Source organism: Hevea brasiliensis, chromosome 8 (genome assembly GCF_030052815.1).
Source record: "Hevea brasiliensis isolate MT/VB/25A 57/8 chromosome 8, ASM3005281v1, whole genome shotgun sequence".
Lineage (NCBI taxonomy): Eukaryota > Viridiplantae > Streptophyta > Magnoliopsida > Malpighiales > Euphorbiaceae > Hevea > Hevea brasiliensis.
Window position 1 is genome coordinate 10,750,712 of NC_079500.1, and position 24,582 is coordinate 10,775,293.

Genomic DNA, 24,582 nt, shown 5'->3' on the forward strand with positions numbered 1-24,582 from the left:
TGTATTCTAGTTTGGCCGAGTCTATAAAAATTCCAGCTCTCTTCTCTGAATCCACACTTGCTCTTTCAATCATCTCTGCTCTTTCCCTTTTCTCTTTCTCTGCAACATCAACATTACTACAGAGAGGAAAGAGAGAGACGGAATGGCAGTAGCGGTGCCTTCCAAGTGGGTTTGCATTTATGCGACGGTACTTGTGGTGATGTTCATCGGAGCTGCAGCCACTGTTCGCAACCATGGGATCTCCAGGTATATACATGCATATTTATATTCGTCTATGCCTTTTGCAAATAGCTGTCATTTGTTTCTCTCTCTCTCTCTCTCTCTCTCTTTTTTTTTTTTTTTTTGTGACTTTGATTCTATAATTTTTCTTTTGATTTTAGAATCAAAAGTTTACCTGCGTTATCTCGTTTCCAGCCGGTTTTCACTGCTAGTTCTGCTTCATTTCCAGGTATGCATCCTTTGTTTCGCATCCTTTAAGCTTAACTCTCTTCTTTTGCATGGGCAAGGATGGGTCTTGGGCTTGCCCCCACAATTTTTTTTGAGTGATGCTTTGAAAAAAAAAAAAAAAAAAAAGGAAAGAAGAGGAAGAAGAAGAAGAAGAAACAAATATTTTAATTTCATCATATATGTGTCTTATTGTAGGTAAGAAGGCGGAGGCGGCTGTTATTCCAGAGAGAGCAGGTGACAAAAAAACATCAGGTCCTAACCCTTGCACTACTCTTCCTGTAAGAGATCCCAGGCGCTGCTCCAAGGATTAGTATTTGGACACAGAGGCATTGCTAAATAAATGGAATAAAAATGCTAGCAGTCGATGTAAGTGCTTTGTGAGAAATACCAATGCACATCATGTCCTTTATTCCATCAATAGTTTTTCACTTAACACAGTAAGCCTTATGTTGATTGTATGGATTTTGATCTAATAATTAGTATGGCTTACTCTGTTAAATTTTTTCTGAATTAAAAATAAATAAAATTTTGGCTTATAAAAAAAAACACCAGTGTGGTTTGCTTACATTTCTTTAGTGAGCGAGTTCTTGAAATGTTGTTATTTATTCACTTACGAAAGGAGAGAAATAACAATAGCCGGAAAGAAATCAGAGATCCCTATCTATCCTAACTGAGAAGAAAAGGAGATCAAAGACCTCTCACCATAAGGAGTAAAATGACTACTCATCATATCTCCAGTATTAACCTCCAGGACATGCAAGCAGCTCTGTGGGCTTGTACTTTGTATATTGCTAGTCTTCACTCATCCTGCATTCTACTCATACCTGATTCAGCCTAGGCTCAGGAACCTTGAACAATATCTTTTCCTGTGTCCATTCTGGCTCAAGAACTCACTCAAATTAACTCAACCAACATTCTTTAATCCTAACCTATAGCTCTGTTGATTCCTCCATTTTTTTTCCCTTTCTGTGTTATGATAACTCAGAAAGGTTTTGGCATTATATCATGAAATTTGAAACAGTTATATAGTATTCACATAATAACTTTTTTCGAAAATTGTCCCATGAAAATACAATATAATTATTAATTTATAATCATTAAATTAAATATTTACATTAAGTTTGTGTATTTATTATTATTAAATTCATTACAATAATATAATATGAGTATGTACCCATGAAACTAATAAAATATATACACTTAAAACCATTTAATAATAAAATTATAACTAATAGTAATTAAGTAATTTTATTAGTAGAGAAATTCAATTTTCTTTCTATTTTATTTTAATAAAACATCTAAACTACGAAAAAGAAATTTAACTTCTCTTTATTTCTCTCTTAAATTTATCCTCATTTCCTCTTCCCAATTAAGGATCTAACAAAGGGTAAGTAGTCAAATATAAAAATTTAATTTATTTCATATTATTTGGAGAGATTATTAGAATATGATAAAAATATAATTTCTCTCCTCCTATCTTTTAAGATGGTAAATGATTATCATACCCTCAAAAGCTTGAGAAAGGAAGACTTTTAGGAAATTGAAGGTATTTAAGTATTTTAATTATAAAAGTAATACCTATTTTTCTTTATTTTTCACTAATTTAAAGGAAAATATTTTAAATTAAATTTAAAAAATTGATAAATGTAATTTTCTCTTTCTTTCTTTTGTCTTCTCCATCTATTCATTGTTTGGATTGAATTTGTTAATATATCGTATTATATAATATAATATAATATAATATAATTTTGCATGTTTAAAATGATATAATGATATAGAATAATTTAATAATACTCTTTTATTTAGTTAGATAGAAGAATGTAATAAAATAAATATAAAAATTATTAAAATAACATTTATTATTATTTTTAATATATAAATGGTTTAAAAATATTTATTTAAATAAATATTAATTTATAAATAATATTTTAATAATAATTAAAAATATATTTTATTTTTTTAATTAATCACTAAATATATATTATAAATATATAACATTGAAGATATATAATTAGAATTTTATATATTGTGTAGATGTAAAATGGAAAAACAAAAATTTTAAATCATGTCAAAGTTTGAAAAGTTATTATTTTTAATACCCTTTATTATTATTTTTAATATATAAATAATTTAAAAATATTTATTTAGATAAAATATTAATTTATAAATAATATCATTATAATAGTAATAATTAAAGACATTTTCTTTTTTAATTAATCACTAAATATATATTATAAATATATAACAGATATATAATTAAAATCTTATATATTGTTCAAAGATAAAATAAAAAACCAAAAAATTTAAATCATGTCAAAGTTTGAAAAGTAATGGTACGATGAAACAATCATTTTATAATATTAAATCACTATTTTTTATGAACAATATTCTCAAACATGTGTAGAATAACTATATATAATGTGTGAAACCATCTCAGATTATGATCCAAACGTAGTGTTAATCTCCAAACAAAGAAAATTTATTTTCTTTGTCTGTTTCCCTCAGTGCAAGCAAAGGCTAGAAGTCTAAAATTGTGCTGAAATTAAGACAAAGTTCTCACATGGCATGAAAAAACACAGAAACAAATTAAAGCAAATTAACACAACCATTTACAGCTCTCTCTCTATATAAATGATGAATCTCTCTACCCTATCGTTACCCCGCCCACGCAATCCCATCACACTCTGTCCTCTGGTTCACTCATTTTCCTCTCTTTCCTTGCTCTTCTTTCTTCCTATGGCTCTGGTTTTTGTCGGTGCTTGTGTTTCAGATTCTGGGTTTTCAAAAACCACATCTGGGTATATCTGAAATGCCAATGATCTGATCTGGGTAGGTGAGAGAGGGAGGGAGAGATAGAGAGAATTGATGTACAAATATAAACAATGGAAATTGAGAGAATCAAGGAGCTGATGCTCCTTTGGTGTAGAACCAGAGGTACTCCTGTGGCTCTCGTGGGTGGAAACCATACCTCATCGAGGTTTTGTACTCGCTAAATCATATATTTCCTGTGTTGTTTTGCTTTCGTTTTTTCCAAATCTTTTTGATTATCATCATCTTTTGGCATCTGGGTACTTACCAAATTGTCCAACAAGTTCGTTTTTCTCGTGATTACGGCTGTGAAATCCACAGATTTGAGAAGTTTTCTGCTGAGAAATTCAGGTGGAAAGGCAAAAGGCCGTGGAATTTGCTCGCGGTTATCGAGCCAAGGAACAGAACAGGATGAAGCATTTGCCGGATGGTGGCATTGGTTTAGATTCTGATACCCTCTTGGTAACTAAGCTTCCTGATTCGCAGGTTTTGCGTGTTGTGTCTCGCTCGGTGTTTTTAGCTGTCTTTATTCTTACGCTACCTTGCATTGGTTCCATTTTGAAGGAACTTTCTTCAACTTCTAATTATAGTCTACCCGCAAATGATTCTGATTCCGATTTTATTGATGTTGAATTCTTGGATTCACTTTTGCTAGATTTGGCTAATGAGGGCCTTATCAAGAAGGGCGACAAAGCTCTCTTTGTAAAATCCGGCATTGGGGCTGTAATTGATAATTCACGTTTCTTGAATGCCAATGAGATTGATTTGGTATTGGGATCTGATCTGGGGCAACAATTATTGTTCCATAATGCTTCATTTGATTTTGTATTTGCATTTGGAATTAAAGATATTGAATTTCTTGATCGCGTTTTGAAAGTTGGTGGTGTTCTGGTTACTCAATTGAGTGACCTTCCAAATGCTCTTCAGAAGAAATCAAATTATAAAGTTTTTTATATTCGGCGATATGGTTCAACGATTGTGGCATTGAAAAAAACAAGGTTGGCAATTGAACTGGTGGATTCTTCAGCAAGGAAGCAGCTTTGTGAGTTGGCATTGCAGGCCAAGAAAGCAGCGTTGAATGGCTTGGAAGATGTTCTGCTTGAGCCCCCAAGAAAGGTTTTAGCAACATCTAGAAAATTCCTGAAGAAATTCAACTATCTTCCTGACTTGTTAGAGGATTCTTTAGAAGGTTATCCACGTCGAGTTTTTGTTGATGTGAGCTTGCAAGAGGAGAAGGATAGTGTAATGGCATGGTTTAATGAGAACTATCCAACTAGGAATCAAAAATTTGAGACATACAACATCGAAATGGTGCCTGAAGTAGTGTCAAAGACATTGGCACGGCGAGTCAATGTTTCAAATTGGTTGTTGAAGAATGTGAGGCAAGATGAGTTTGTTGTGATGAAGGCAGAAGCAGAAGTGGTTGAGGAGATGACAAGGAAGAGGACTATCGATTTGGTGGACGAACTATTTCTGCAGTGCCAGAACCAGTGGCAGAATGGTGAAGAGAAGAAGAGCAAGAGGGCTTATTGGGAGTGTTTAGCTTTGTATGGAAGGCTGAGAGATCAAGGAATTGCTGTGCATCAATGGTGGGACTAAGAAGAACAAAGAAAGCCATAAAGAAGAGAGAGACTTTTCGTGTTTGAAGTTTCAGTAGCTAAATCTTTTTATTTGTTTACCCTTCTGAATGAAGAATTTCAGTAGTGGTTTTGTTGGTTTTGTGCTGCATTAACTGTGATGTCTCATATGTAGGGTTTTCATACGAGGATTATGTTCCTCTCCCTTGAGACTTGTTGATTTCACTTCTTAATTTATGAGAATAAAATCACATAATTTTCTATATTCTTGCTAATCTCTCCTTTATTATTATTATTATTATTATGTTGATATTATAATCTTCGTTTCAAAACTTGTATGAAAGCATCCTCTCCAACCTGTTTGCATTGCATTATTTCTTGGGGTTCCATTGCTTTCTGGGTTTGGTTTAAGTTCTGATCAGATTTTGTTGTGGTCATAACCAAATCGGAGAACAGAGGGAAGGGAAGGGAAGGAGGAGAGAGAGAGAGAGAGAGAGAGAGAGAGAGAGAGAGAGAGAGAGAGAGAGAGAGAGAGAGATTGAGGAGGGAGAGTAGGATAAAAAATTTATAATATTTGGATATTAAATGGTAACGGAAATAAAATTTGAGGACTAAAATTATTATTTAAAAAGATATTAAAGACTAATTTATAGATTTTATTATACTTTAAAATTTTAGTTGTCAATTACTATTTTAATTTTTATTTAATTGATGCTTATATACAAAAAGATTTTTTTTTTTAATTTTAAGAGTGTGCATAGTTTTAGGGAATCAAACTAAAGAACTATATTGAATTTATTTTATTATTTTAATTTTAATTTAATTTTGATTGTTCATTGCAAATTAAATCGGAGCTATGGTAGATGTACCAAATTAGGTCTGAATTAAGAACTGAATTATAATTTTTTTTTACATACTTTTAGATATACTAGTATTTGAAACTCAAAATAGTCTATAACATGTAATTAATTATTTTATTTATATATAAATTAATTAAATATTAATTTAATTACTTAATTAAAATATTAAATTTTTACAATAATTAATATTATAAATTTTTTTGAAAATGAATTAATATTATAATTTAATTAGCAAAATATAATATATATAGATATTTAAAATATTTTTGTATCTATTATTTTATTATTGTCAGAAAATTATTTTCCTATCTACAATAAAATTGTAAATAATTTTTTTTTTTAAATATGATAATTTATTTTCTTTGGTAAGTATATATTGTATTAGTATTAATTTAAATTTTTTTGTGTAATACCCATGATTTTTGAATTTATTATTTTGTGGGTAAATATTAATATTTTATTTTATTTAAATTTTAGGAAATTATTTGAAATTTTTCAGATTTTAGAAATTTGGTTCGATTTTTTGAAAATATAAAACTTTGATGATTTTTAAAAATTAATTTAAACACTACGTGGCAAAACTAAAAATATATTTGGACTCTAAAAATTTTTTTAGAATTTTTGGACCTTGTTTTCGATCACAAGGCAAAGTAAAAATTCAAAATTTTGTACCTTGAATCGGACTTGCCGAATCAAACCGGACCGGATCAGACTGGCCGAATCAAACCGGACGGGATCGGACCGGTCGAATTGAACTGGCCTTTCTTTTTCTTCTTCTCCCTTCCGCCGCGCCCGACCTCTCTTTCTCTCTCTCTCTCTCTCTCTCTCTCTCTCGTTTTCTCTCTCCTCACTCCTCCCCACGCGGCTCCGCTGCCACCCAGCCCTCTCTAACTTGTCGGCGCGCTGGCCCAGCCTTCTCCCACCACCGCCCGGCCTTCCAAGCGGCCGAAAACGACGCGCGAAGAGGCGCGATGAGCAGCACGCCGTTTCGGCTTTCCGGTCGAAATTCGGCAGATCAGGCCACCGATTGGGCTGGGTCTTGTATCAAGCACCATCTATACCTTGAAAGCTTTTCATAGACACCAAGAATACCAAAATTCATCGAGCGGTTTGCTCAATTTTTGTCTGGGAAGTTTTAGCCCATTTCGACTTTTGGGCTAGATTTCTCGCAAACCGTGAACCCCACGAGAAAACCGAGAGTACCGGAGCGCTCCACTCGTTGAGAGCTTCGCAGCAATATAAATTTCAAAATTTTCTGACACAATTTTTCGATGGGTCTTACGAAACTTTGTAATGTTTTTTCAAGTATTAAATGAGTTTAGAAAATTCCGTAAAAATTATATACTAACCCCCGTGTTGTGGGCTTCATATAGGTACCTTCAATTCGAGGAAATTCCACCTGCCTAGGTCTATAAATTTCATACCAGACAGACCGGCTACAAAAAAAGTCTTGGAATTGGATCGAGATTTTGGCTACCGCACCATTGTCAGACGTCCTGAGCGCGTTCTGGAGGTCGGAATTGGCATAGGTAAACCCGAACCTTACTTTTTCGTAATTTTCTAGTCCTTGAATTAGATTAAAAATTCATAAAATATCCGTGGTAGCTCAGAAAATTATAATTCCTTTTGCACTAGCTTAGTAATGATGCTAAGGACCGTAGGGCAAAGTTTTAGAATTTTTAGAACTCATTTGGGTAGTTTTTGTAAGAGGATTAAATTATGAGGACTAAACTGTAATTTTACATGTTGTGATTGATGATTATTTGGATGGACCCAGGAGGGGCTGTGTGATGTGATTGAGTTGTGGGTGTATGGCTTGTGAATATAGAAATGCATTTTAAGTTCTTTTGCAGGTTGGGTAGGTCCTACGTATAGGGGAGACTCTGCCGGATTTTCGGCATGACTTAGGACATCTTTGGTCTTTTTCTTAGTTTGTATTGAGTCAAATGTATTAAATAATTGTAATAAAATTGTTAGGTGAGCCGGGACAGCCTTCCTCCTCCGCCCAGCCGCTACAGTGACTGCAGTTAAGTCTGTGAATAAAATATTAATTTTAATTGTGTTTTCGATATTATTATATGTTTAAGCATGCCCATGCATCACTTATAAATATGTATCTATGTAGTTAAACTCTAGGCACGTTTTATGTTGCATTCACAACTGTTAAAGTACCATAGATGTTGTTGTGGTAATTTGGAGCAGTGTGTGTGAGTTGGCATGCGTGTGGTATGGTATTGGCTATGGACAGGACGGGTAGACACGGCTTGAGATCTTCGCTGGGACCCGGTCCTTCGGGGTAGACACGGCTTGAGTTCTTCGCTGGGACCCCGATTTGATTTATTAAGCGAAAGTCCAGCTTGAGTTCTTTGCTGGCACAGGTTGGATTAAGAGGGCTGTATAGGGGATCAGCTCCCATATGTGTATTGTTTAACCTTATCGGGTGTGTGAGTGCTCCAGATTACCTTTTTGTTGTTATGATGTGAAAATATTGACGATATTGTATTTCACTCTACAGGTTGCATTAGCTTTAGATAGTTATAGAGATTATGGTTAAAATTGATATTTTACTTTTTGAGTCGAATGCTCACTCCTGTTCATTATTTTTCCAGGCTACAGGAGATTTCTTGTTGAGTTCTAACCTGCCTCTCTCCGCAGGTCATCTATTAAAGTCTGTAGTATTTGTATAATTCTGTTAACTCCTAGAATTTTCGCATGTGTTAGAAATATTTATTTGATTTGGGTCTGTAATATAAATTGCCATGTTGGACCTGTAAACTTATTATATGCATGTGTGTTGGACTAGATGAGAGAGCTGAACTCCCATTTCACTTTATGTTATTATGAGTATGTGGAGGGTGAACTGAGCTCCCTAATTGATTATGTATTGTGTTTACAGGTCGGGTGAGTCAAAAACTCCCCGTTAAAAGGTCCATTTTATAGCCGGACTCTGTCCGGTTGAATTTTTGAAATTGGGCTCAAATGAGCCTTCGAGTTGGGTTGAGGAATAGTTAGGATTACTATGGGTCTCGAGAGCTTTAGGCTGGCCCAGGTCCTAGTGCCGGTCCGGCCCATAGGTTGGGTCGTGACATTTTGTTACTTCATAATTTATTTAATGTTAAATAATTAATAATAATATATTATTAATATTGATTGCTTTAATTCAATAATAAGTACTAAATTAATAATTCATTATAAAAGAAAATTATAAAAACCTGTCATACTCATTAAGAATTATGAAAATTTAAAATATAAAAGTTACTTGTAGGATCATAATAATTATAATAATATTTATATGTATGTTTAAAATTTATAAAAAATTTTTAAATTAAAAATAATATTTTCTACTTAAGAACTTTATAGGTTTATATTGTGATATAGATAACTTTTTTTAAAGAATTATAAATACTAATTTTGATATATTTTAATTAATCTTTTTAATATGAAAAAAAAACAAAAAAATAAAATCAAAACCACTTTCAGTTTAATTCATATTATAATTATAATTATATTTTTTATTATTATATTTAAAAAAGTATAATATCTGATTTTTTTTTTTGTAAAATTTGATTTTTTTTAAAAATGAAAATTATGATTTTTTTATGAAAAATGAATTTATAATTTTGATAAATTTTTATTTATAAAATTTTATTTTGACTTGCAATAAAAAAATTTAATTAAGTAGAAGTCCACAATAATTAGTAATATCAATTTTAAATTTATATAAATTATAAAATTAATTTAAATAAATTATTTATAAAATTATAAATAATTTAAAAATTAATGATATTCGTGTTCGTTCAAAAATTTGCCCTCTCATTCGCGCGCGCGCGCGTATATTTGTTATTGACCTTAAATACTTTCATTTAGAGGTCATATAATTTGATTTGTAACAAATAGGTATATCTTGTGGTTCTACACTATCAACAAGTGTTTATTATTCAATTAAAAGCTTCTCAAAACCAACCCCCACCAGCCCCCCCAAGCAAAACCCACCACCCTTGGCCTCCGACCTCCTTGGGACACCAAGAAATTTTTGTTTCAAAGGCAGAGATGAATTTATGAGACAAAGACTTTAAGAGCATCTCATACTTTCACTGCCACCGATTTTTGCCATATTCTTCCTCAATATCTCATCAATTCCACCGGATTTTGATTCTTTTCTCCATTTCATCACACATTTTGATTCTTTTCTTTTGCTTTTTTGTTCCTTTAATACTTTCATTTTTGTTCTTTATTGATATGGGTTTATGAATATTCCCTCCTCAAGGCTCTTGTAGTCTTCAACATTCGGATTCCTTTGCTCTATTTTCTCCATTTTTATAATTTCTAAGTTATAATAAAGTTCATGCATCATGAGAAAGAAAATTATTTCCAGATTAAGGCTTGTTTGTTTGTGAAAAATAACTAATTTATTTTTAAGAAAAATATTTTTTGAAAATAAAAAATTATTTTTTAAACTTTAATGATATATATATTATTAATTTAATATTACAATTAAACAATAACAAATATTTTCATGAAAAACACTTTCCATGGAATACAAGTTATTTCCAGAGCCGCAGTGAGTTGAATTCTCCTACAAATTAAGAGAGATCTTGAGGGTACATATTGACAAAATTACTCGAATATACACTAAAAAAATAATTGGATACAGCTCGTTATTTTACAGGGACATAATTGCCGTACAAGAAGCTGAGCCCTAAGGCCAACTTACAAACCATTACAACCCCAAGGAAAGAAAGAAAAAATTGCTTCTGGGGGGACTTAAAACTCATAATGAGACAGAGGATCCAGTAGTGATGTTCTAATGTTCCCTAGATTCGATTCCGGCTTCCGCTTCAGATAAGCTGTAGTTGTGTTCCTTAAGCAAGTAGTCACAAAGTTCCAAAAGCTGATCAGCAAGGGGAGGAATACCAGGGTTCCGGCCGTCATTGTACAAGTGGGCATTGTATGTGATCTGCCACATGTCGTGTCTAAACTCCTCTCGGTGCTTGTATTCCATCTTTCTTACCTTTTCTCTAATTGTTGATAGATCCATGGGACGTTTTATGATGTCCAAGTAGTCAGGAGCCTCTTTCTTGGATACTGGTTTTAGGAACAGGTAGGATACATCTAACCTGTCTTTAAGGGTGTCCACAACGCGTTCCAATATGTTTGCCAAGCCAACCTGAAGGAAAACACTTGATGTAGTGACTATAGTTTTACACAAAACAAGGAATCCAATAATTTGAATAGGATGTATATTATTATTTTCTCTCTATCCCTCTTCTTTTCTCTCCCTAATTAACCAAGCAGAAGTTTTTTTTTTTTTTTTTAAATTACAAAAAAAGTTTCAGGTACAGAGTGGCCAATCAGATGATAAACTGATAAAAGTAAAAAAGCAAGTGTATGTACTCGGCAACACATTAATCATGGCAAGAAAAAAACCAATTAATATTTGTAATTTGACTTCTCCAGGAAAGAAGAAAGCACAAGAAAAAAGCGCCGTTGAAAAAAATGTTTGACCCCTTATGTGTGTGTGTGTTTTTTCCCTGAATTACTACATAAAAGTAAATTCTCATATATATAAACTGCTACAAAATCCAGAAGAAAAAGATGTTAAAGCCAATTTCTCTGTCATAAAGTAAACATAACCCAGAAGGGCAAATATGGACCAAGATTCCATGCAATGCATAATTGACTATTATAGTCCCTAGCAACTAATCCGTATATCAATCTTCAAGTTAATCTATCACCTGGACATAGTGTACCATAAATGATGGTAACAGAGGCAGAACATGTGCGAGAAAAACCACATAAAAGGAAAGAACACAAGAAGAAGTGGACATACCTCTCCACCTCTACGACGCTTTGTTGCAGGGGCATGCTCTGCACCATACCTCCCCAATTCAACAACAGGCCGCCTTTTTGCACCTCGATCTCTCTCTGGCATTCTTCTGCTTGCCCTAAAGTCTTCTAAGTAGTCATCGCTAAATTCAGGCTTTTTCTTCTTCTTTTTCTTCTTCTTGGCTTTCTGCAGTTCTTCTTCCTCCCTCTCCCTTCTGACAGCTTCTTCATATCTTCTAAGCTCAGCTAGTCCTTGTTCTTCAACTCTTGTTTCTTCCCCATAAATCCTCCTGGGTCTCTCTTCTCTAAATCTCTCTGTAATTCTCCTTTTCTCTTCCTCTTCCCACCATCTTCTCTCCTCTCTGGCTTTCTTCTTGGCTGAATCTCCAGGTAAATTTAAAGTCCGTGGCTTCCTTGGATTTTCAACACCTGATAATTCAGCAATTTTTTTTATTTTCCGGTACTCAAACCCAGTGCTTCCATCCTGACTGCCCTGGTCAACATCAATGATCTCTTTGGGCTGTTTGATAACTATTTTCTTGTGACCTTGGTCCCTATCTTTTGCTGCAGGTGGACGTATCACAATAGACGGCTTATGAGATTCAATATGGTTTCTTTCTGCATTTATCGGTGGCCTAATAACAATGGAGGGCTTATGAGGTTCAATTTGACCTCTATCGGTATCAAGTGGCGGGCGTATCACAATAGAGGGCTTGTGTGATTCAACTTGTACATCATCAGGTTTTGCCTTGTTGGATATTATTATCTTATTAACCTTGGAAATTGGCTTGCTCACAGTTTCCAAATCAGAACTATCAGGCCGGGCATCAGAAGTGATAGGCAGGTCAGAACTTTGTGCAGCTCCATCAGCAGGTTTATCAGAAAATTTCTCAGTGGAGCCACATTTGAACTTCACTGGCAGAACTTTTGACTTTAAACTAGATTTTTCACCTTCAGGAGCTTCAATTTTGGTTGTACTTTCTGTCATGGACTTTTTCTTCTGCAACTTCTGCTGGGACTTACTTGAGGGATCTAGAGAACTGGATTTTGCAGAGGCTTTTTCTATTTCTGTAATTTCAACCTGTGTGTCAGGCTCTTCTCCATACTTGGGGCAGTTCTTGTTGGTCCTCATGTGTCCAAGCTGGTTAATAAAAAGGTTAACAAAACTGAAACTCTTTTGAAGCATCAAGAAAATCTATTGCAGGCTTTCAAGTTAATTCACCTGACCACATGCCCCACAGACAAAACTCTCTCTTGATGATTTCTTCTCCTTAAAGATCTGGTTTTATACATGAAAGTAAATGAAGATTGTTTAGGATAGCAATTGGAGAAATTCTAAGTAAAAGCTGTTGGCAACTTTCTCATAAAGGATGAACCAGCATTCAAAATGCACACAAGCAAATACTAACTGTACTGCACAGAAAATAACAGTTTATAAGTTTGAATAGTTGTAAGATGCATATCCAGACAAAAGAAATTGCTTAGTCATACAAGCATCAAAATGATAGTAAGGAAGATGTTTGGATGATTACGTGAAGACACATAAATCAAGCCCAACTCAACTAAATCTTAATCCCAACTAACCCTACTTAGCCAATGGATCAACCAGCCCATATTTCAAAATCTCCCAAGTTGTGGTTGTGGGTAGAGTAGCAGAAAGGATACAGAATAGACTCACAAATCTACTACGTTAATATAAATATTGCAAACCACCAGGTCAGGTCAGCTCAACAATGTTAAGCACAAAGGCTCTCCATAATATAACCTTCAAACTCTAGTCAACTGCAGGCTCCATCACCATCAAAATGCGCCATACTGGTATGCAAAGCATTTTTAAGTCACTAGTGGTGCAAGTGGTAAACCAGCTATAACAATGAAACTAGCTAAATGGCCATGCTTTTGCACGTGGATTTATTAATTTTTTATTTTAATATTTAAATTGTTAAATGTATTTATATTTATAATTAATATTAATCAATTATAATACAATAAATATAAATTTAATATTATATAAATTATTAAAAGACATATATCTAATTATTAGTATAAACTTACATTAATATTCCAAATAATTAAAAAATATAAATAAAAAGCAAAAGAAAACAAAAAAAATATACTTCCATTTAAAAAATTACAATAAATTCATTTTAAATATAATATTATCAATTAATACATTTTATTATTTTCTGATATATAATATTTAAAGTTGATTATAAAAATTTTGATAGTTGAATATGCAGTTAAATAATATTTTTCGAGTGCAATAATATGGGATTATTTAAATAATATTATGTAAATTATACATTAATTATACGTAAATAGATTTAATGTAGGATATGTTTAAGGAGATAATGTCGTAATAATGATACAAAATTCTATTCAAAAGTGAAGATAGGTTTGAAATGGCAACAATGATAAAAAGTTCATATTTATTATTTAATCATATGAAAAAAATTATAATAATTTATTTTTTATAAAAAGAAAAGATATTTCATTAATTAAAAATATAATAAAAAAGTGAAGAATAAATTAACATATAGTGTTTTTATATAAATAAATTTATTAAAAAAAGCAATATAAAAAAATTTTTAATAGTGTATTTATCGCAAAGGCCTTAATTTTTTAAAAATCATTTTAAAAAAAAATAATTTAAATCATAAAAACTAAGGTAGTAATGTCAATAATAATGCTAATTAAAAGAAAAATAAAAATAGTCAAATAATTAGCATAAAAGAGAGTTATACACTCATTCTTTATGAAAGGTAATATGTGAAAAATAATATTTTTGTACAAATTAATTTATAAAAAAAAGTAATATAAAAAGAACTTTAAATAATGCATTTAATTACAAAGTTCTTACTTTTTAAAAAATGAAATTTTAAACAAAATAACAATTTAAATCATTAAAATTAATGTAGCAATGTCAATAATAATGATAATTAAAAGAAAAATAAAAAATAAATAATTAAAAGCAACCTCCATACACTCATTTATGGAGGTTGATATGTGATAAACTCTTTAATAATTAAAAAAATAAAAAAAATCAAATAATTAGATTAAAAGAAAGTTATACACTCATTTATGGTGGGTAGCATGTGACAAATTATTTAAAGAAAGTGTCACGTGGCAGCACTTTGGGAATATATTCCAGCTTTATATATATAAATAGATTAATGCATGATCATTAAAGTTTAGGCCATGGGAAGAAGATTGATTTCTGCATGAAGAAAAAAATGGCAGTTTGTGATCACAAGAAGGATGATAATTAATTAAGAAGAGCCTTCTTTGGTTTTATAGCATAATGTTTGCATGAGTCTGCATGTTAAGCTTCTGATTGGTTTTCATGTAGCCAGTCACGTTCTACATTGTTCATATGACCAACTTAAAAGAGTTTTTACCACCCCACCTACACTAAGTAGTCAAACCCTATAGAGTAAGACCAATTTCTGGTCCATACTACACGTACAGACATATAAAAACAGGAAAAGGGCAAGCACTGGAGCATTTACAAAAATGAGAATATTTTCAAACAAATGTCCATAAAAAATTTCCAAAAAGCAATAAAAGCTTCATATAAATCTGACTTAAAAATTTTTAAATAAATAAATATATAATGAAAGAGAAGATGAATTGGCTCACTTGCCTTAAGTCCTTCACCCAATATTTTGACTTTTGCCTTCAGTCGAGGCGTGCTTGAATCTGAAGTAGCATTATTTTTCATAGCTTTTACCTTGTCAGACATCTTCCTTTTACCAAATAAAGTCTCCACCTGTCAGTAATAGATAAGGCAGTCACTAGTGCCATAAATCTACTTTCAGATGTAGGTAGAAATTTTCTAATAAGGATATATATGCACAATAAGAAGTAAACTAGATCACTAAAAGGAAGGGTTTAAACATGATTAGTGTAACACACATCTACCTCCTTGAAGTCTCTATTGCTGTTCTCTTTTGTAATGTAGGACCCATTAGGATGGACTTTCTTTGTTTTCTTAATGCGCTCTGCATTGTCAACAAAATTTGATTTTGAGCCAAATACCAGCCCTGCCTCAATCCCTGTAGTTTTTGTTTTTTTCTTCTTTTTCTGCTCAGCAGCCTCCTCATCTACAGTACAGTTGTTGAAGCAAGCAATGTATTAAAATTTAAAAATAAATACAAGATATCTCTCAACAATAAGTTTATCATATGTATCCAATTAGATGCAGAAGCTAGCTATATGTTGAGTAATTATCAAAATGTGTCTTAGGTAGCGTCTAAGACTTGATTTAAGAGTTCAAATGAAACTGAGTTAGTAAGTGCTAAAAATTTCAAACAGACGATCAAATTTAATTACATTACTTGATAAATGCTAAAACTAAATTTCAAAAAGAAAAATTATGAATTGGTTAAGATAAAAGTGATTATGGCAACAAAGGTGCTGGAAATCATAGTAATTTCAGATCTTCAATTTACCCAAAAGTACCTGCATTGGGTAACATAGACGTGGGTATGACAAGTATAAAACATTGAAAGATCAAGTAAGTGGAAAAAACATATGCAAGTGTTGAAAATAGGTGAGTCTAACCCACCCCTAACATGCACCCATATTGAATACTTTTAGCTGAGTCCAACTAACATAGTTGGTAAGAATGTGCTGATAGTAGCAGTAATGACATCATAGTGGTGATGAGAGTGATGGTTAATTTACAATGTTGCAACAGTGATTATCATTGAAAAAAGAATAATTATCAATTTAAAATATTAAGCAGAATTAACATATTAAGTGATTTTCTTTTTTCTATCTTTTTCCAAACCCACAAAATTCTGATAGTAGTCATTCATTAAGAAGCGACCAAGCGAAATAGTCAGTAAACAAAAAGTATATCATACCATCCATGAGCAACCTGCATAATTCCGCTGCCTCAGCAGCTTCATCTTCAATTTCCTCTTCAGCCTGAACCTGAAATGGGCGTCTTCTCATTTTTAACCCCTTGACACCATCTGCTTTGTCATGCTTGGACTCATAATTACCCTCATCCCCTTCACATTCCTCTGCATCAAGCAAGTTTTCCAGGTCTCCAGCAAAGGAATCTAGGTCACTATTTGCCTCAGAATCACTCTCATTTTCATCACCATCCACTGCTGAAAGAGACTGAACTTGACGATCCCAAATTTCTTGACACTTTTCTCTTGTCTGTTGCTGCAACTGAAGAAAGGACATTCGTTGGCCACGTGCATACTTGCTGATAGTTGTTGGATCAACCTTCACTCCTGATGCTGCTTGTTCACTTGAAAGCTTTCGTATCATAGCAATACGATGCCACCTAGTCTGTTTTGCAATCTGTTCCTCAGGAACATTGAACTTAAGAAGGACCTGGCAGGATAATAGAATGAATTATTTTGTCTTTCTATTTTATCACTACCTACTTGTGATGCACAGCTAGGATTAGAACAAATTTTGTGCTATTATTTACAAGTGATAGGGTTTTGATTTCAGAATTTCTGATTAAGGGGAAAAAGAGTTTCATAACAAGGAAGCTTAGGAAGGAAGAATCTTGGTTGGTGGATAAATTGCTTTCAGAATGCAAGAAGTCAAGAACCAATGGCAGAATGAGGAAAGATAGAAGAGAAAGATGGCTATTCAGTGTTTAAGTTTTTTCAAAAGGAATAAGGGGTAGTAGCAGCACTTCAATGGTTGGGTTGAGCAATCAAAACCTCTCAAGATATTTCTCTGTAGCCTGGCTTACTTACCTTTCTGATTGTCAAACTTGAGTGTTGTTTGATATTTATTCATGTTTGAATTTCAGTAACTAAATCAACTTTTAACCAACAGACATCATGTGAAGTACTAATTTGTCACATATGGATTTGCTACAGAGAAGCCAGGGATGCATTCCTCCGCAATCCTGTCAACAGTTAAGTTCCATACTTAAATTATACCATGCAACCCAAACACCCCCCCCCCCCCCCCCCCCACAAACCAACCCAAAAAAAAACAAAAGGGCGGGCGGGCAGGCAGCACCCCTCCTAAAAAAAAAATAATAATAAAACCTGAATATGCAGAATGCTGTTCTCATTCCATTACACATACTGCAACAATTTGCATTTTCGGAACTTAAAAAATTCCAATAAGGTTAAAAATTTATTCGACACATTTGCCATCAAACTTATTCATCTCAATGGCATGAATAAGTTAAATGAAGATAAGTAATTGGACATTTGGCCACAAGAAAACTAACAAACCTCTCGTGCAGCCTCCATGCTTAATCTACGAAGGTCAGCATCTGTCCCAGTGACAGTAGAACCCCCTCGACCAGCAGCGGCTTTTTTCTTCACAATTGCATTCGACACCGGTGCCTTTGGAGCAGCACGAACATAGCTAAATCCTAAGCCCCGACCAGATGGATCACCAACTCCAGTAATTTCAAGACGCTCAATATTTTCCCTATCCTGAAGATGCAAAAAATAAAAAATTAAGGAGAGAAAATAAAAGGAAAAAATCTAACCTCTAACTAATTATCATAGGACTGCAGAATATCAGACTAATCTTAAGCATAGAAAATATCCAATAAAATGGAGTAAACCAGCCCTGTAAAATAAGTTGAGAACATAACTAGATGAACATAGCATAGAACCCACGCCATCATCTCAACATCATTTTTTTTTTCTGAATCTAAAGCAAAAGGTTTGACCAACAACATTATCTAAATAAAATTCAAATTATCTTAATTAAGATGGTGCAGGAGGTGCAAATTCAAGCACTTCTGCTTTTCCAGTGGACATCCACATGCATTTATTAAAAACCATAGAAAAACATAAGACACCTAAATATAAAGACACGAAAAAATTCTCTCACTGAACACAGCTGTTTATACAAAAGTGGTCTTAGTTGTAACAAGAAGGGATGTGCACTCAACGGCTTAAACTGAAAAACCAAACCAATTTAGTTTGTTTTTCGTTTCGGTTATTCGATAAATCGGTTCAGTTTCAGTTAGCATTCTTAGAGAATTTTGGTTTTTCAGTTCGGCTTGGTTATTAAGAGTAAAAAACCAAAATAACTGAAACTATTTATATTCAATGCTGTGTCGTTCTGCTCATAAATATATACACTGCCCTTCACTTTCAGAGAGTCTTCTCTTCAGCCTTCACACTTTTCTATCACCTGTCTTAGACCTCCCTCGTCCCTCCTCTCTAGCTCTCTCACGATCTCAAGTCTCATCTCAGTCACAGATCTCCATCATCCCTCTGCAATATCAGGCACCTCAGTCACAAATCTCCCTCTCTTCTTTCTGATTCTGCGCCGCATGCATTCCCCATGCCCCATGTTGTGACGTCGTGAGTGACAACAGCCAACAACAAGAATGGATGCTCCCTTGTGCGGCTGGCCTTCCCACACTTAGATTCAGTGGTGCGCCTGCAGATCCTTCAAGACCTGTGCCTCCCGCCTCAGCTTCCTTCTCCTCCTTTTTCTTCTTTTTTATGAGCTTTTTTTTTTCTTTTAAAATTTTGATTGTTATTTGTTTAATCAGCAACAAATCCATTTCAGTTGTTATCTGTTGGTGCTCACTTGCACTGCCTCGGGCCCCCTCAGTGATTCGCTGGTCACTGCCTCCTTGGCAACTTGGCTCTCATGTCCACCTCAGTCGTCGTTGGCTTTGCATGTTGAGAAATTCATTTCGATGTTTGAGGTGAACGTGTGACTATTTTCTTCAATTGTTTGTATTCTGTTCAGTGTGCAATGGCCCTGGATATTTTCTTTTTCTTTTTGTTAGAAATCAGTGATTGAATTTACACTCTGAAACTGTTCAACCGAATCGAATAGAACTGAAATTCATAAAATATTTCAGTTTGATTCAGTCTATAAAAACTAGTGATTCGGTTCTTTGATTTTGTCGGTTTGGTTCAGTTCGGAACCGAACCGAGCAATTGTACACCCCTAGTTCCAACTGCCAACCATAAAACCAAACTTTCTGGACAACATTATATTTCATAAATGTACAAAAGAAAACAGTTACCTGGCTTGTACAAGCAACAAAGTTGCTGCTCAAGCTCCATGGAGTTATCTGCAATTCCCTCTCTATGTGTGATGCAGCAGCCAGAGCTATTGCTTCATCAGGGAGCTGACTCATTGCACTTGAAGCACTAGTTGGGAGTATCAGCCTGGTAATTCCTAAGTGCTTGAGACGATACAGACCAGCTTGCATACTTTCATAAGCACAAACCTAACCAAGAAAGAAGAGAATAAACACACAAAATAACAAAGAAAGCACTTACTTGCAGATACAAAGCACATGCATTTTCTGCGTAATTAATCTACAAACAATAGCAATGGCTCAGCATTATTGAAACCAGATCTTGTAAAAACCTGTCTTATGTTTGCAGACATGAAAAGAGATATACATATGTGGATCCACACTAGTTACAAACATGACCATTGTTTTCCTTTTGGTCATTTTCTCAAAACAGTTTCATTATCAAATAGGAACAACAATCCATAAGATTCCAAAATTTTTGAAACAAAGGCATCCTATTTTGACATCTAGGCAATATTACTAACCAGTTAAGATTAGCATTAATATCTACGAAATATCAAAGATCAAAAGCAAATCTTATAGTATCTAGGTAAAATTCCCATGGCTAGGGTTAAAGTCCATGACACTTCCATGGTGCAATGTGCATCTACCATCCTGGTTGCACAACATTATCCATTTCCTTCATTTCATTTGGTTTAAGGCTACATATTTAGAAAGAACTACAGTCTTCAAATGCTTTCTCACTACTTGCCCCCATTTTAGGCATGTTTTTTAGCTATCAGCCAAAAGTGGAGATATTTGACAATTACAGCTTGCACAGCCAAAGATAACAGATAAACCTTGTTTCAGTTTCACTCCAGGCTGTAAATGTGACATTACAAGCTAATTTTCCTATCAAATTATATACCTGACCTACTTAAACAATAGAACTGGCAGGTTATTGTCTGCTCAAAAACTCAAGCCAAATTTGATCATGAGATTATCATTCACTTTAACTGCACGAAATTTCAGCTAATAAAAATTGTTGGTCAAAACAAGTTGAATCACAAATGAACACAAGATAACAACTAGACAAATGCATTCTACACAGAGTTTAGCACTGCACTTCTAAAGAACAAATATGTTAAAGAAAATTGTTTCCTTTGCAACATAATCAGAAACCTAATTAATTATGATCTCCAAAAAATAATTGCAACTTACTAACAAAGAAATGAACAAGAGAAATTAAATGACCAGAATTAAGGGGGACAAAAAAAAAAAAAAAGAGGAGGAAAAAGTAAAGAAAAAAAATATTGTAAATCTTACATTCTCTGGTAGTACCAACTTTTTCAACTCCTCTTCAGTTGGAATGATGAAATCACGCTTCTTGGACCAAAACAAGTATCCATTTGAATCCTTCTGTAAGTTGCATACCATGTTTAACAATCAAGTGAGTAGAAAATAAAATACTACAACTACAAGGACAAAGCATAAACCAACATCAAGCAAACATTTATCAATGAATCAATAGTTATTTTATTTATAGTGAGTTCTAATGCAAGTATACCCGCAACACAGCACATTCCTTCAGCTTCTTCCGTAAGATGGTTTCTGAAAGGCTTGGAAACTGAGCTGACAACTCATCTGCACGGATCCAAGGAACTGTGCCGCTCTTTTCAGCAGCTCGAAATTCACGGTACACATAAACCAATAACCTGTTTATGATATATGCCTGAAGATTCTTAGATCCTGGAGATAATACCTCCATGAGGGGTTCCTGCAAAGAATAATCAATTCAGCCAAAAATTTATGTGGACAGTGTACCAGGAAATTATCAGTCACCAAGAGTTTGTCCTGAATTTCTGTGTCCACACTTCTAATAGCCAGAAAAGAAGGGGAAGAAGAAAAGTCAGGAGGGGCACTGAATTAGAATTGCCATTTTAGTCTGCACATAAGTATGATGAATGAAAGGCACTCATACTAATTATAGGTTAGAGGCACAGAGATGCAATTTCATTATATTTTTTTGTGGATAACATTAATTCAGTTCAATGATTGATAGTCAAGTAACTCTCTAAAAACAGTTTTCAGTGAGCTCTATAATCCGTTGAAGGCTATCATAGTCTTTAAGAAGAATAACATATTGCTTAAAACCAGGCCTTAAAGCTTTGCTCAGACATGAGGGCAACTCCAGCCAAGTTTTAGTATTAATTAGAAAATTTTATTATCATTAGGAATGTGTAGAAATTTTGCTTCATATCCTATTTAGTATTGGTTTAAAATCTTCCTTGTTTGGGATTCAAGTCCCAGAAGTAGCAGGATTGGAAACTTCCAAGTTTGAGATTCCTAGTCCTAGTAAGGGGACTAATTACTAAATCTCCATAAATCCCAATGTAATTTAGTTATTTTCATAGGGTTTTGAAAAACATAATTATAAGTATTTGATTTGAAAGGCCTAGTGCCTATTTTGTCTCTTCTTTTATTTTTCTTCTTTTAATCTGCTTCTGCTGCTACATTATGGGTACTGTTCACAGCTTCAAGCAACCAGCAATGTCTCTTCTTTTTCTCTCTCTTGTAAGCTCTAATTCAATCTCTTAAACGCAGTTTCCCTTCTTCCATAAATCAGAATCATAAAATCAAAACTTGCTTTCATTTTGCCCACCATAAAAGCAATCATAGGCTGGTTAACTTGTCCTACGTCCGATAAGTGTTCGATAAAGATGAAAATCTATGAACAGAAATACAGCTATATTATTAGTGCTTAATTAGTGCTGAAATTTTGAATGAATAATGCCATAAATTTATGCATGTAATTTGAAAAATATGATAAAAAATCGAAAAAGAGGTAATATAAGCCTTAAGAAGTGTTGATAAAGATGGTGGTAGCAGCGGTCATCCTCTTTGTCAACAATGGTACTGACCATAATGATGGTAGCAGTATGAGTTGAGAGAATTATTGATAGCTTAAAATAATGGGTACATTTGGTTGACATAAGAGATGATTTTTTTTTCTTAAATCAAATTAAGCACCGAAAAGTCAAAATAAAGATGAACAAAAGCACAAAAAAAATTAGGTGCTAACTTGATGAATGTTATCAAACACTGCACCACTTATTTTTTTATTTCTTAGCCAGAAATTGCACACTGGTCTGCTAAAAGCAGAAGAAACAGGTGCCTAAAGTAGATCAAACAACCAGCAATATATAAAAACCAAGTAACTCTAACTCTATCCAGGCTTCCTAACAAGTAGAGCATAAACTAACATGTCAAGATAATCACCAGCAAGAACTGCATGTATAACAAGAAATCATATGCATGAGCAAGTCTAATCGAAGAATGTAACTTTCTGGAGTTGCATTACATAAGCCAAAATAAACAAATTAATGAGCATGTCTAATTGAACAATGTAACTTTTGGAGTCACATCAAATAAATTAAAACAAACCAACCTGTTGCCCAACAACAGCAATTCGGTCAATGCGTCTTATGGAAAGTTTTCCCTTTGCAGAGCGAACCAACAGATAATCAGTGGTTGCTACCTTGTGGGGGAACACTGGAGCTTTATACATGTTTGTTTCAAGAGATGATTGGCTGCAACCAGCTTTTATATCTCCAAGAAAAGGGGATTTATCAGTAGGCTCTAATATCATAACATTTCCCAAGCTGCTATTTCCATTGCGCAACAAGATGCCAGTTTGATCACTGGGGCTTGACTTCTGATAGTAAGTGCACAGGTTTGCACCCATGCCAAAATTGCTCAATAACAAAGGTCTTTCCTCACAATACCTGCAGAAAAGAGAACATGACCATCATGAAATCTCATCTTTATGTACATGAAAACAGAAAATCCCAAATTAGGAATGAAACTAGAATTAGTTATCAAAAACTTCAATGCACAATTTAGATTTAATAAAAAATAGTAAGAATGGCGATGCAATGAAATCTATACCCAGGCACAATATGAGGACAATCCCTAAAAGTGCATGCTTAGTCATATTACATTTAAACTTACTTTTGACCTCTATCACATGACAAGAAAATAAATGATTAGAAAATTATTTCTTCTAAGGAAAATGTGTAAAAATAAGCAAAGCAGTAAGTGAATACAACAATTGCTATGGAAATTCCTTAAAAACAGCATAAAAAAAAAAAAGATCAGGCAGATATTAACAAAACAACAAATAAGTAAGATGAAAAGGCTTCTGTTAAAATTGATACTTGTGTTATTGAAACAAAGGTTAGCAGATTAACAATTAGCTTTAACTTGTAGATATTTCATAATGGGTGTATTCTATGGTTACTTTGTTTTATTACAAAGTAAACTTACTTTGTTATGGAAAATAAGACGATTTAACAAAATTTTGCAATTCATCTTTTGTGATTTTTGTAAACTGATACATTTTTTCACAAAATAGTTAATTAAGAAAACTTTATCAACTAAAAATAATTGTTACAAAAACTATATGTAACACAATTAATTATTTTAATTTAACGCAATTTGCTATAATGAATGGGTAATTTTTTCTATAATTTTCAATAAAATTTGCTACATATAATTTATCTATTGATTTTTTAAAAAAAAAAATTATATGTTTTTTACTTTTTTACATTAAGAAACTTATACTTTTTCTGTTAAGCTAATAAATTTTTTATAATTAACAATTTTACGGAAAAAAGTATCGGTTTATGAAAATCACATGAGATAAATTGCAAATTTTGGTTAGATCGTTTTATTTTCTGTAACAAAATAATTTTACTTTTTAATAAAGCAAGTTACCATAGAATACACCTTCATAAAGATTCTAAAGTAATTGTGTGGCATGCTATTCATGAGGTGCTAAATAATTCAGAGAACTCTAACTAGTGCTAAAATTTGTAGCCAACAAATTTCAGCAGTTATGATGGAGAATAACCAAATTATAATTAAATATCCAACCTAATTAGAAGAACAACTGAACAAGCAAGCTATTCCTCAAAGGATATGCTCCTCTGCATATTACCAAAAGAGCGAATCAGAGAGTATGGGTTGGAGATATTTTGAGAGCTATCTTAGCAAATGAAGAAGGTTGAATTTT

At 33.2% G+C, this 24,582-nt stretch overlaps 2 protein-coding genes across 4 annotated transcripts in view; one reads left to right on the top strand and one right to left on the bottom strand.

Moving 5' to 3' along the window:
- The first annotated feature begins 3,329 nt into the window (after positions 1-3,329).
- On the top strand, positions 3,330-4,854 carry LOC110637911 (uncharacterized). Its single transcript, XM_021788294.2, has 2 exons — positions 3,330-3,398; positions 3,607-4,854. Exons 1-2 carry the CDS (start codon positions 3,330-3,332, stop codon positions 4,852-4,854), a joined length of 1,317 nt encoding a protein of 438 aa, XP_021643986.2.
- A 5,446-nt stretch (positions 4,855-10,300) lies between these two features.
- Positions 10,301-24,582, bottom strand: part of LOC110637931 (transcription initiation factor TFIID subunit 1) — a 33,137-nt gene continuing 18,855 nt past the window's right edge. For 2 of the 3 annotated variants that reach the window (XM_021788315.2, XM_021788317.2), the window contains 11 exons: positions 22,957-23,293; positions 21,076-21,285; positions 20,835-20,927; positions 19,512-19,718; positions 17,740-17,946; positions 16,387-16,870; positions 15,434-15,621; positions 15,162-15,287; positions 12,741-12,797; positions 11,523-12,659; positions 10,301-10,859 (listed from right to left, as the gene is read on the bottom strand). In XM_021788315.2, coding sequence (XP_021644007.2) covers positions 10,497-10,859; positions 11,523-12,659; positions 12,741-12,797; positions 15,162-15,287; positions 15,434-15,621; positions 16,387-16,870; positions 17,740-17,946; positions 19,512-19,718; positions 20,835-20,927; positions 21,076-21,285; positions 22,957-23,293 — 3,409 coding nt within the window. In that variant the 3' untranslated portion in view covers positions 10,301-10,496. The remainder of the gene's footprint in view (positions 10,860-11,522; positions 12,660-12,740; positions 12,798-15,161; positions 15,288-15,433; positions 15,622-16,386; positions 16,871-17,739; positions 17,947-19,511; positions 19,719-20,834; positions 20,928-21,075; positions 21,286-22,956; positions 23,294-24,582) is intronic. The other variant, XM_021788316.2, reaches the window with a different exon arrangement.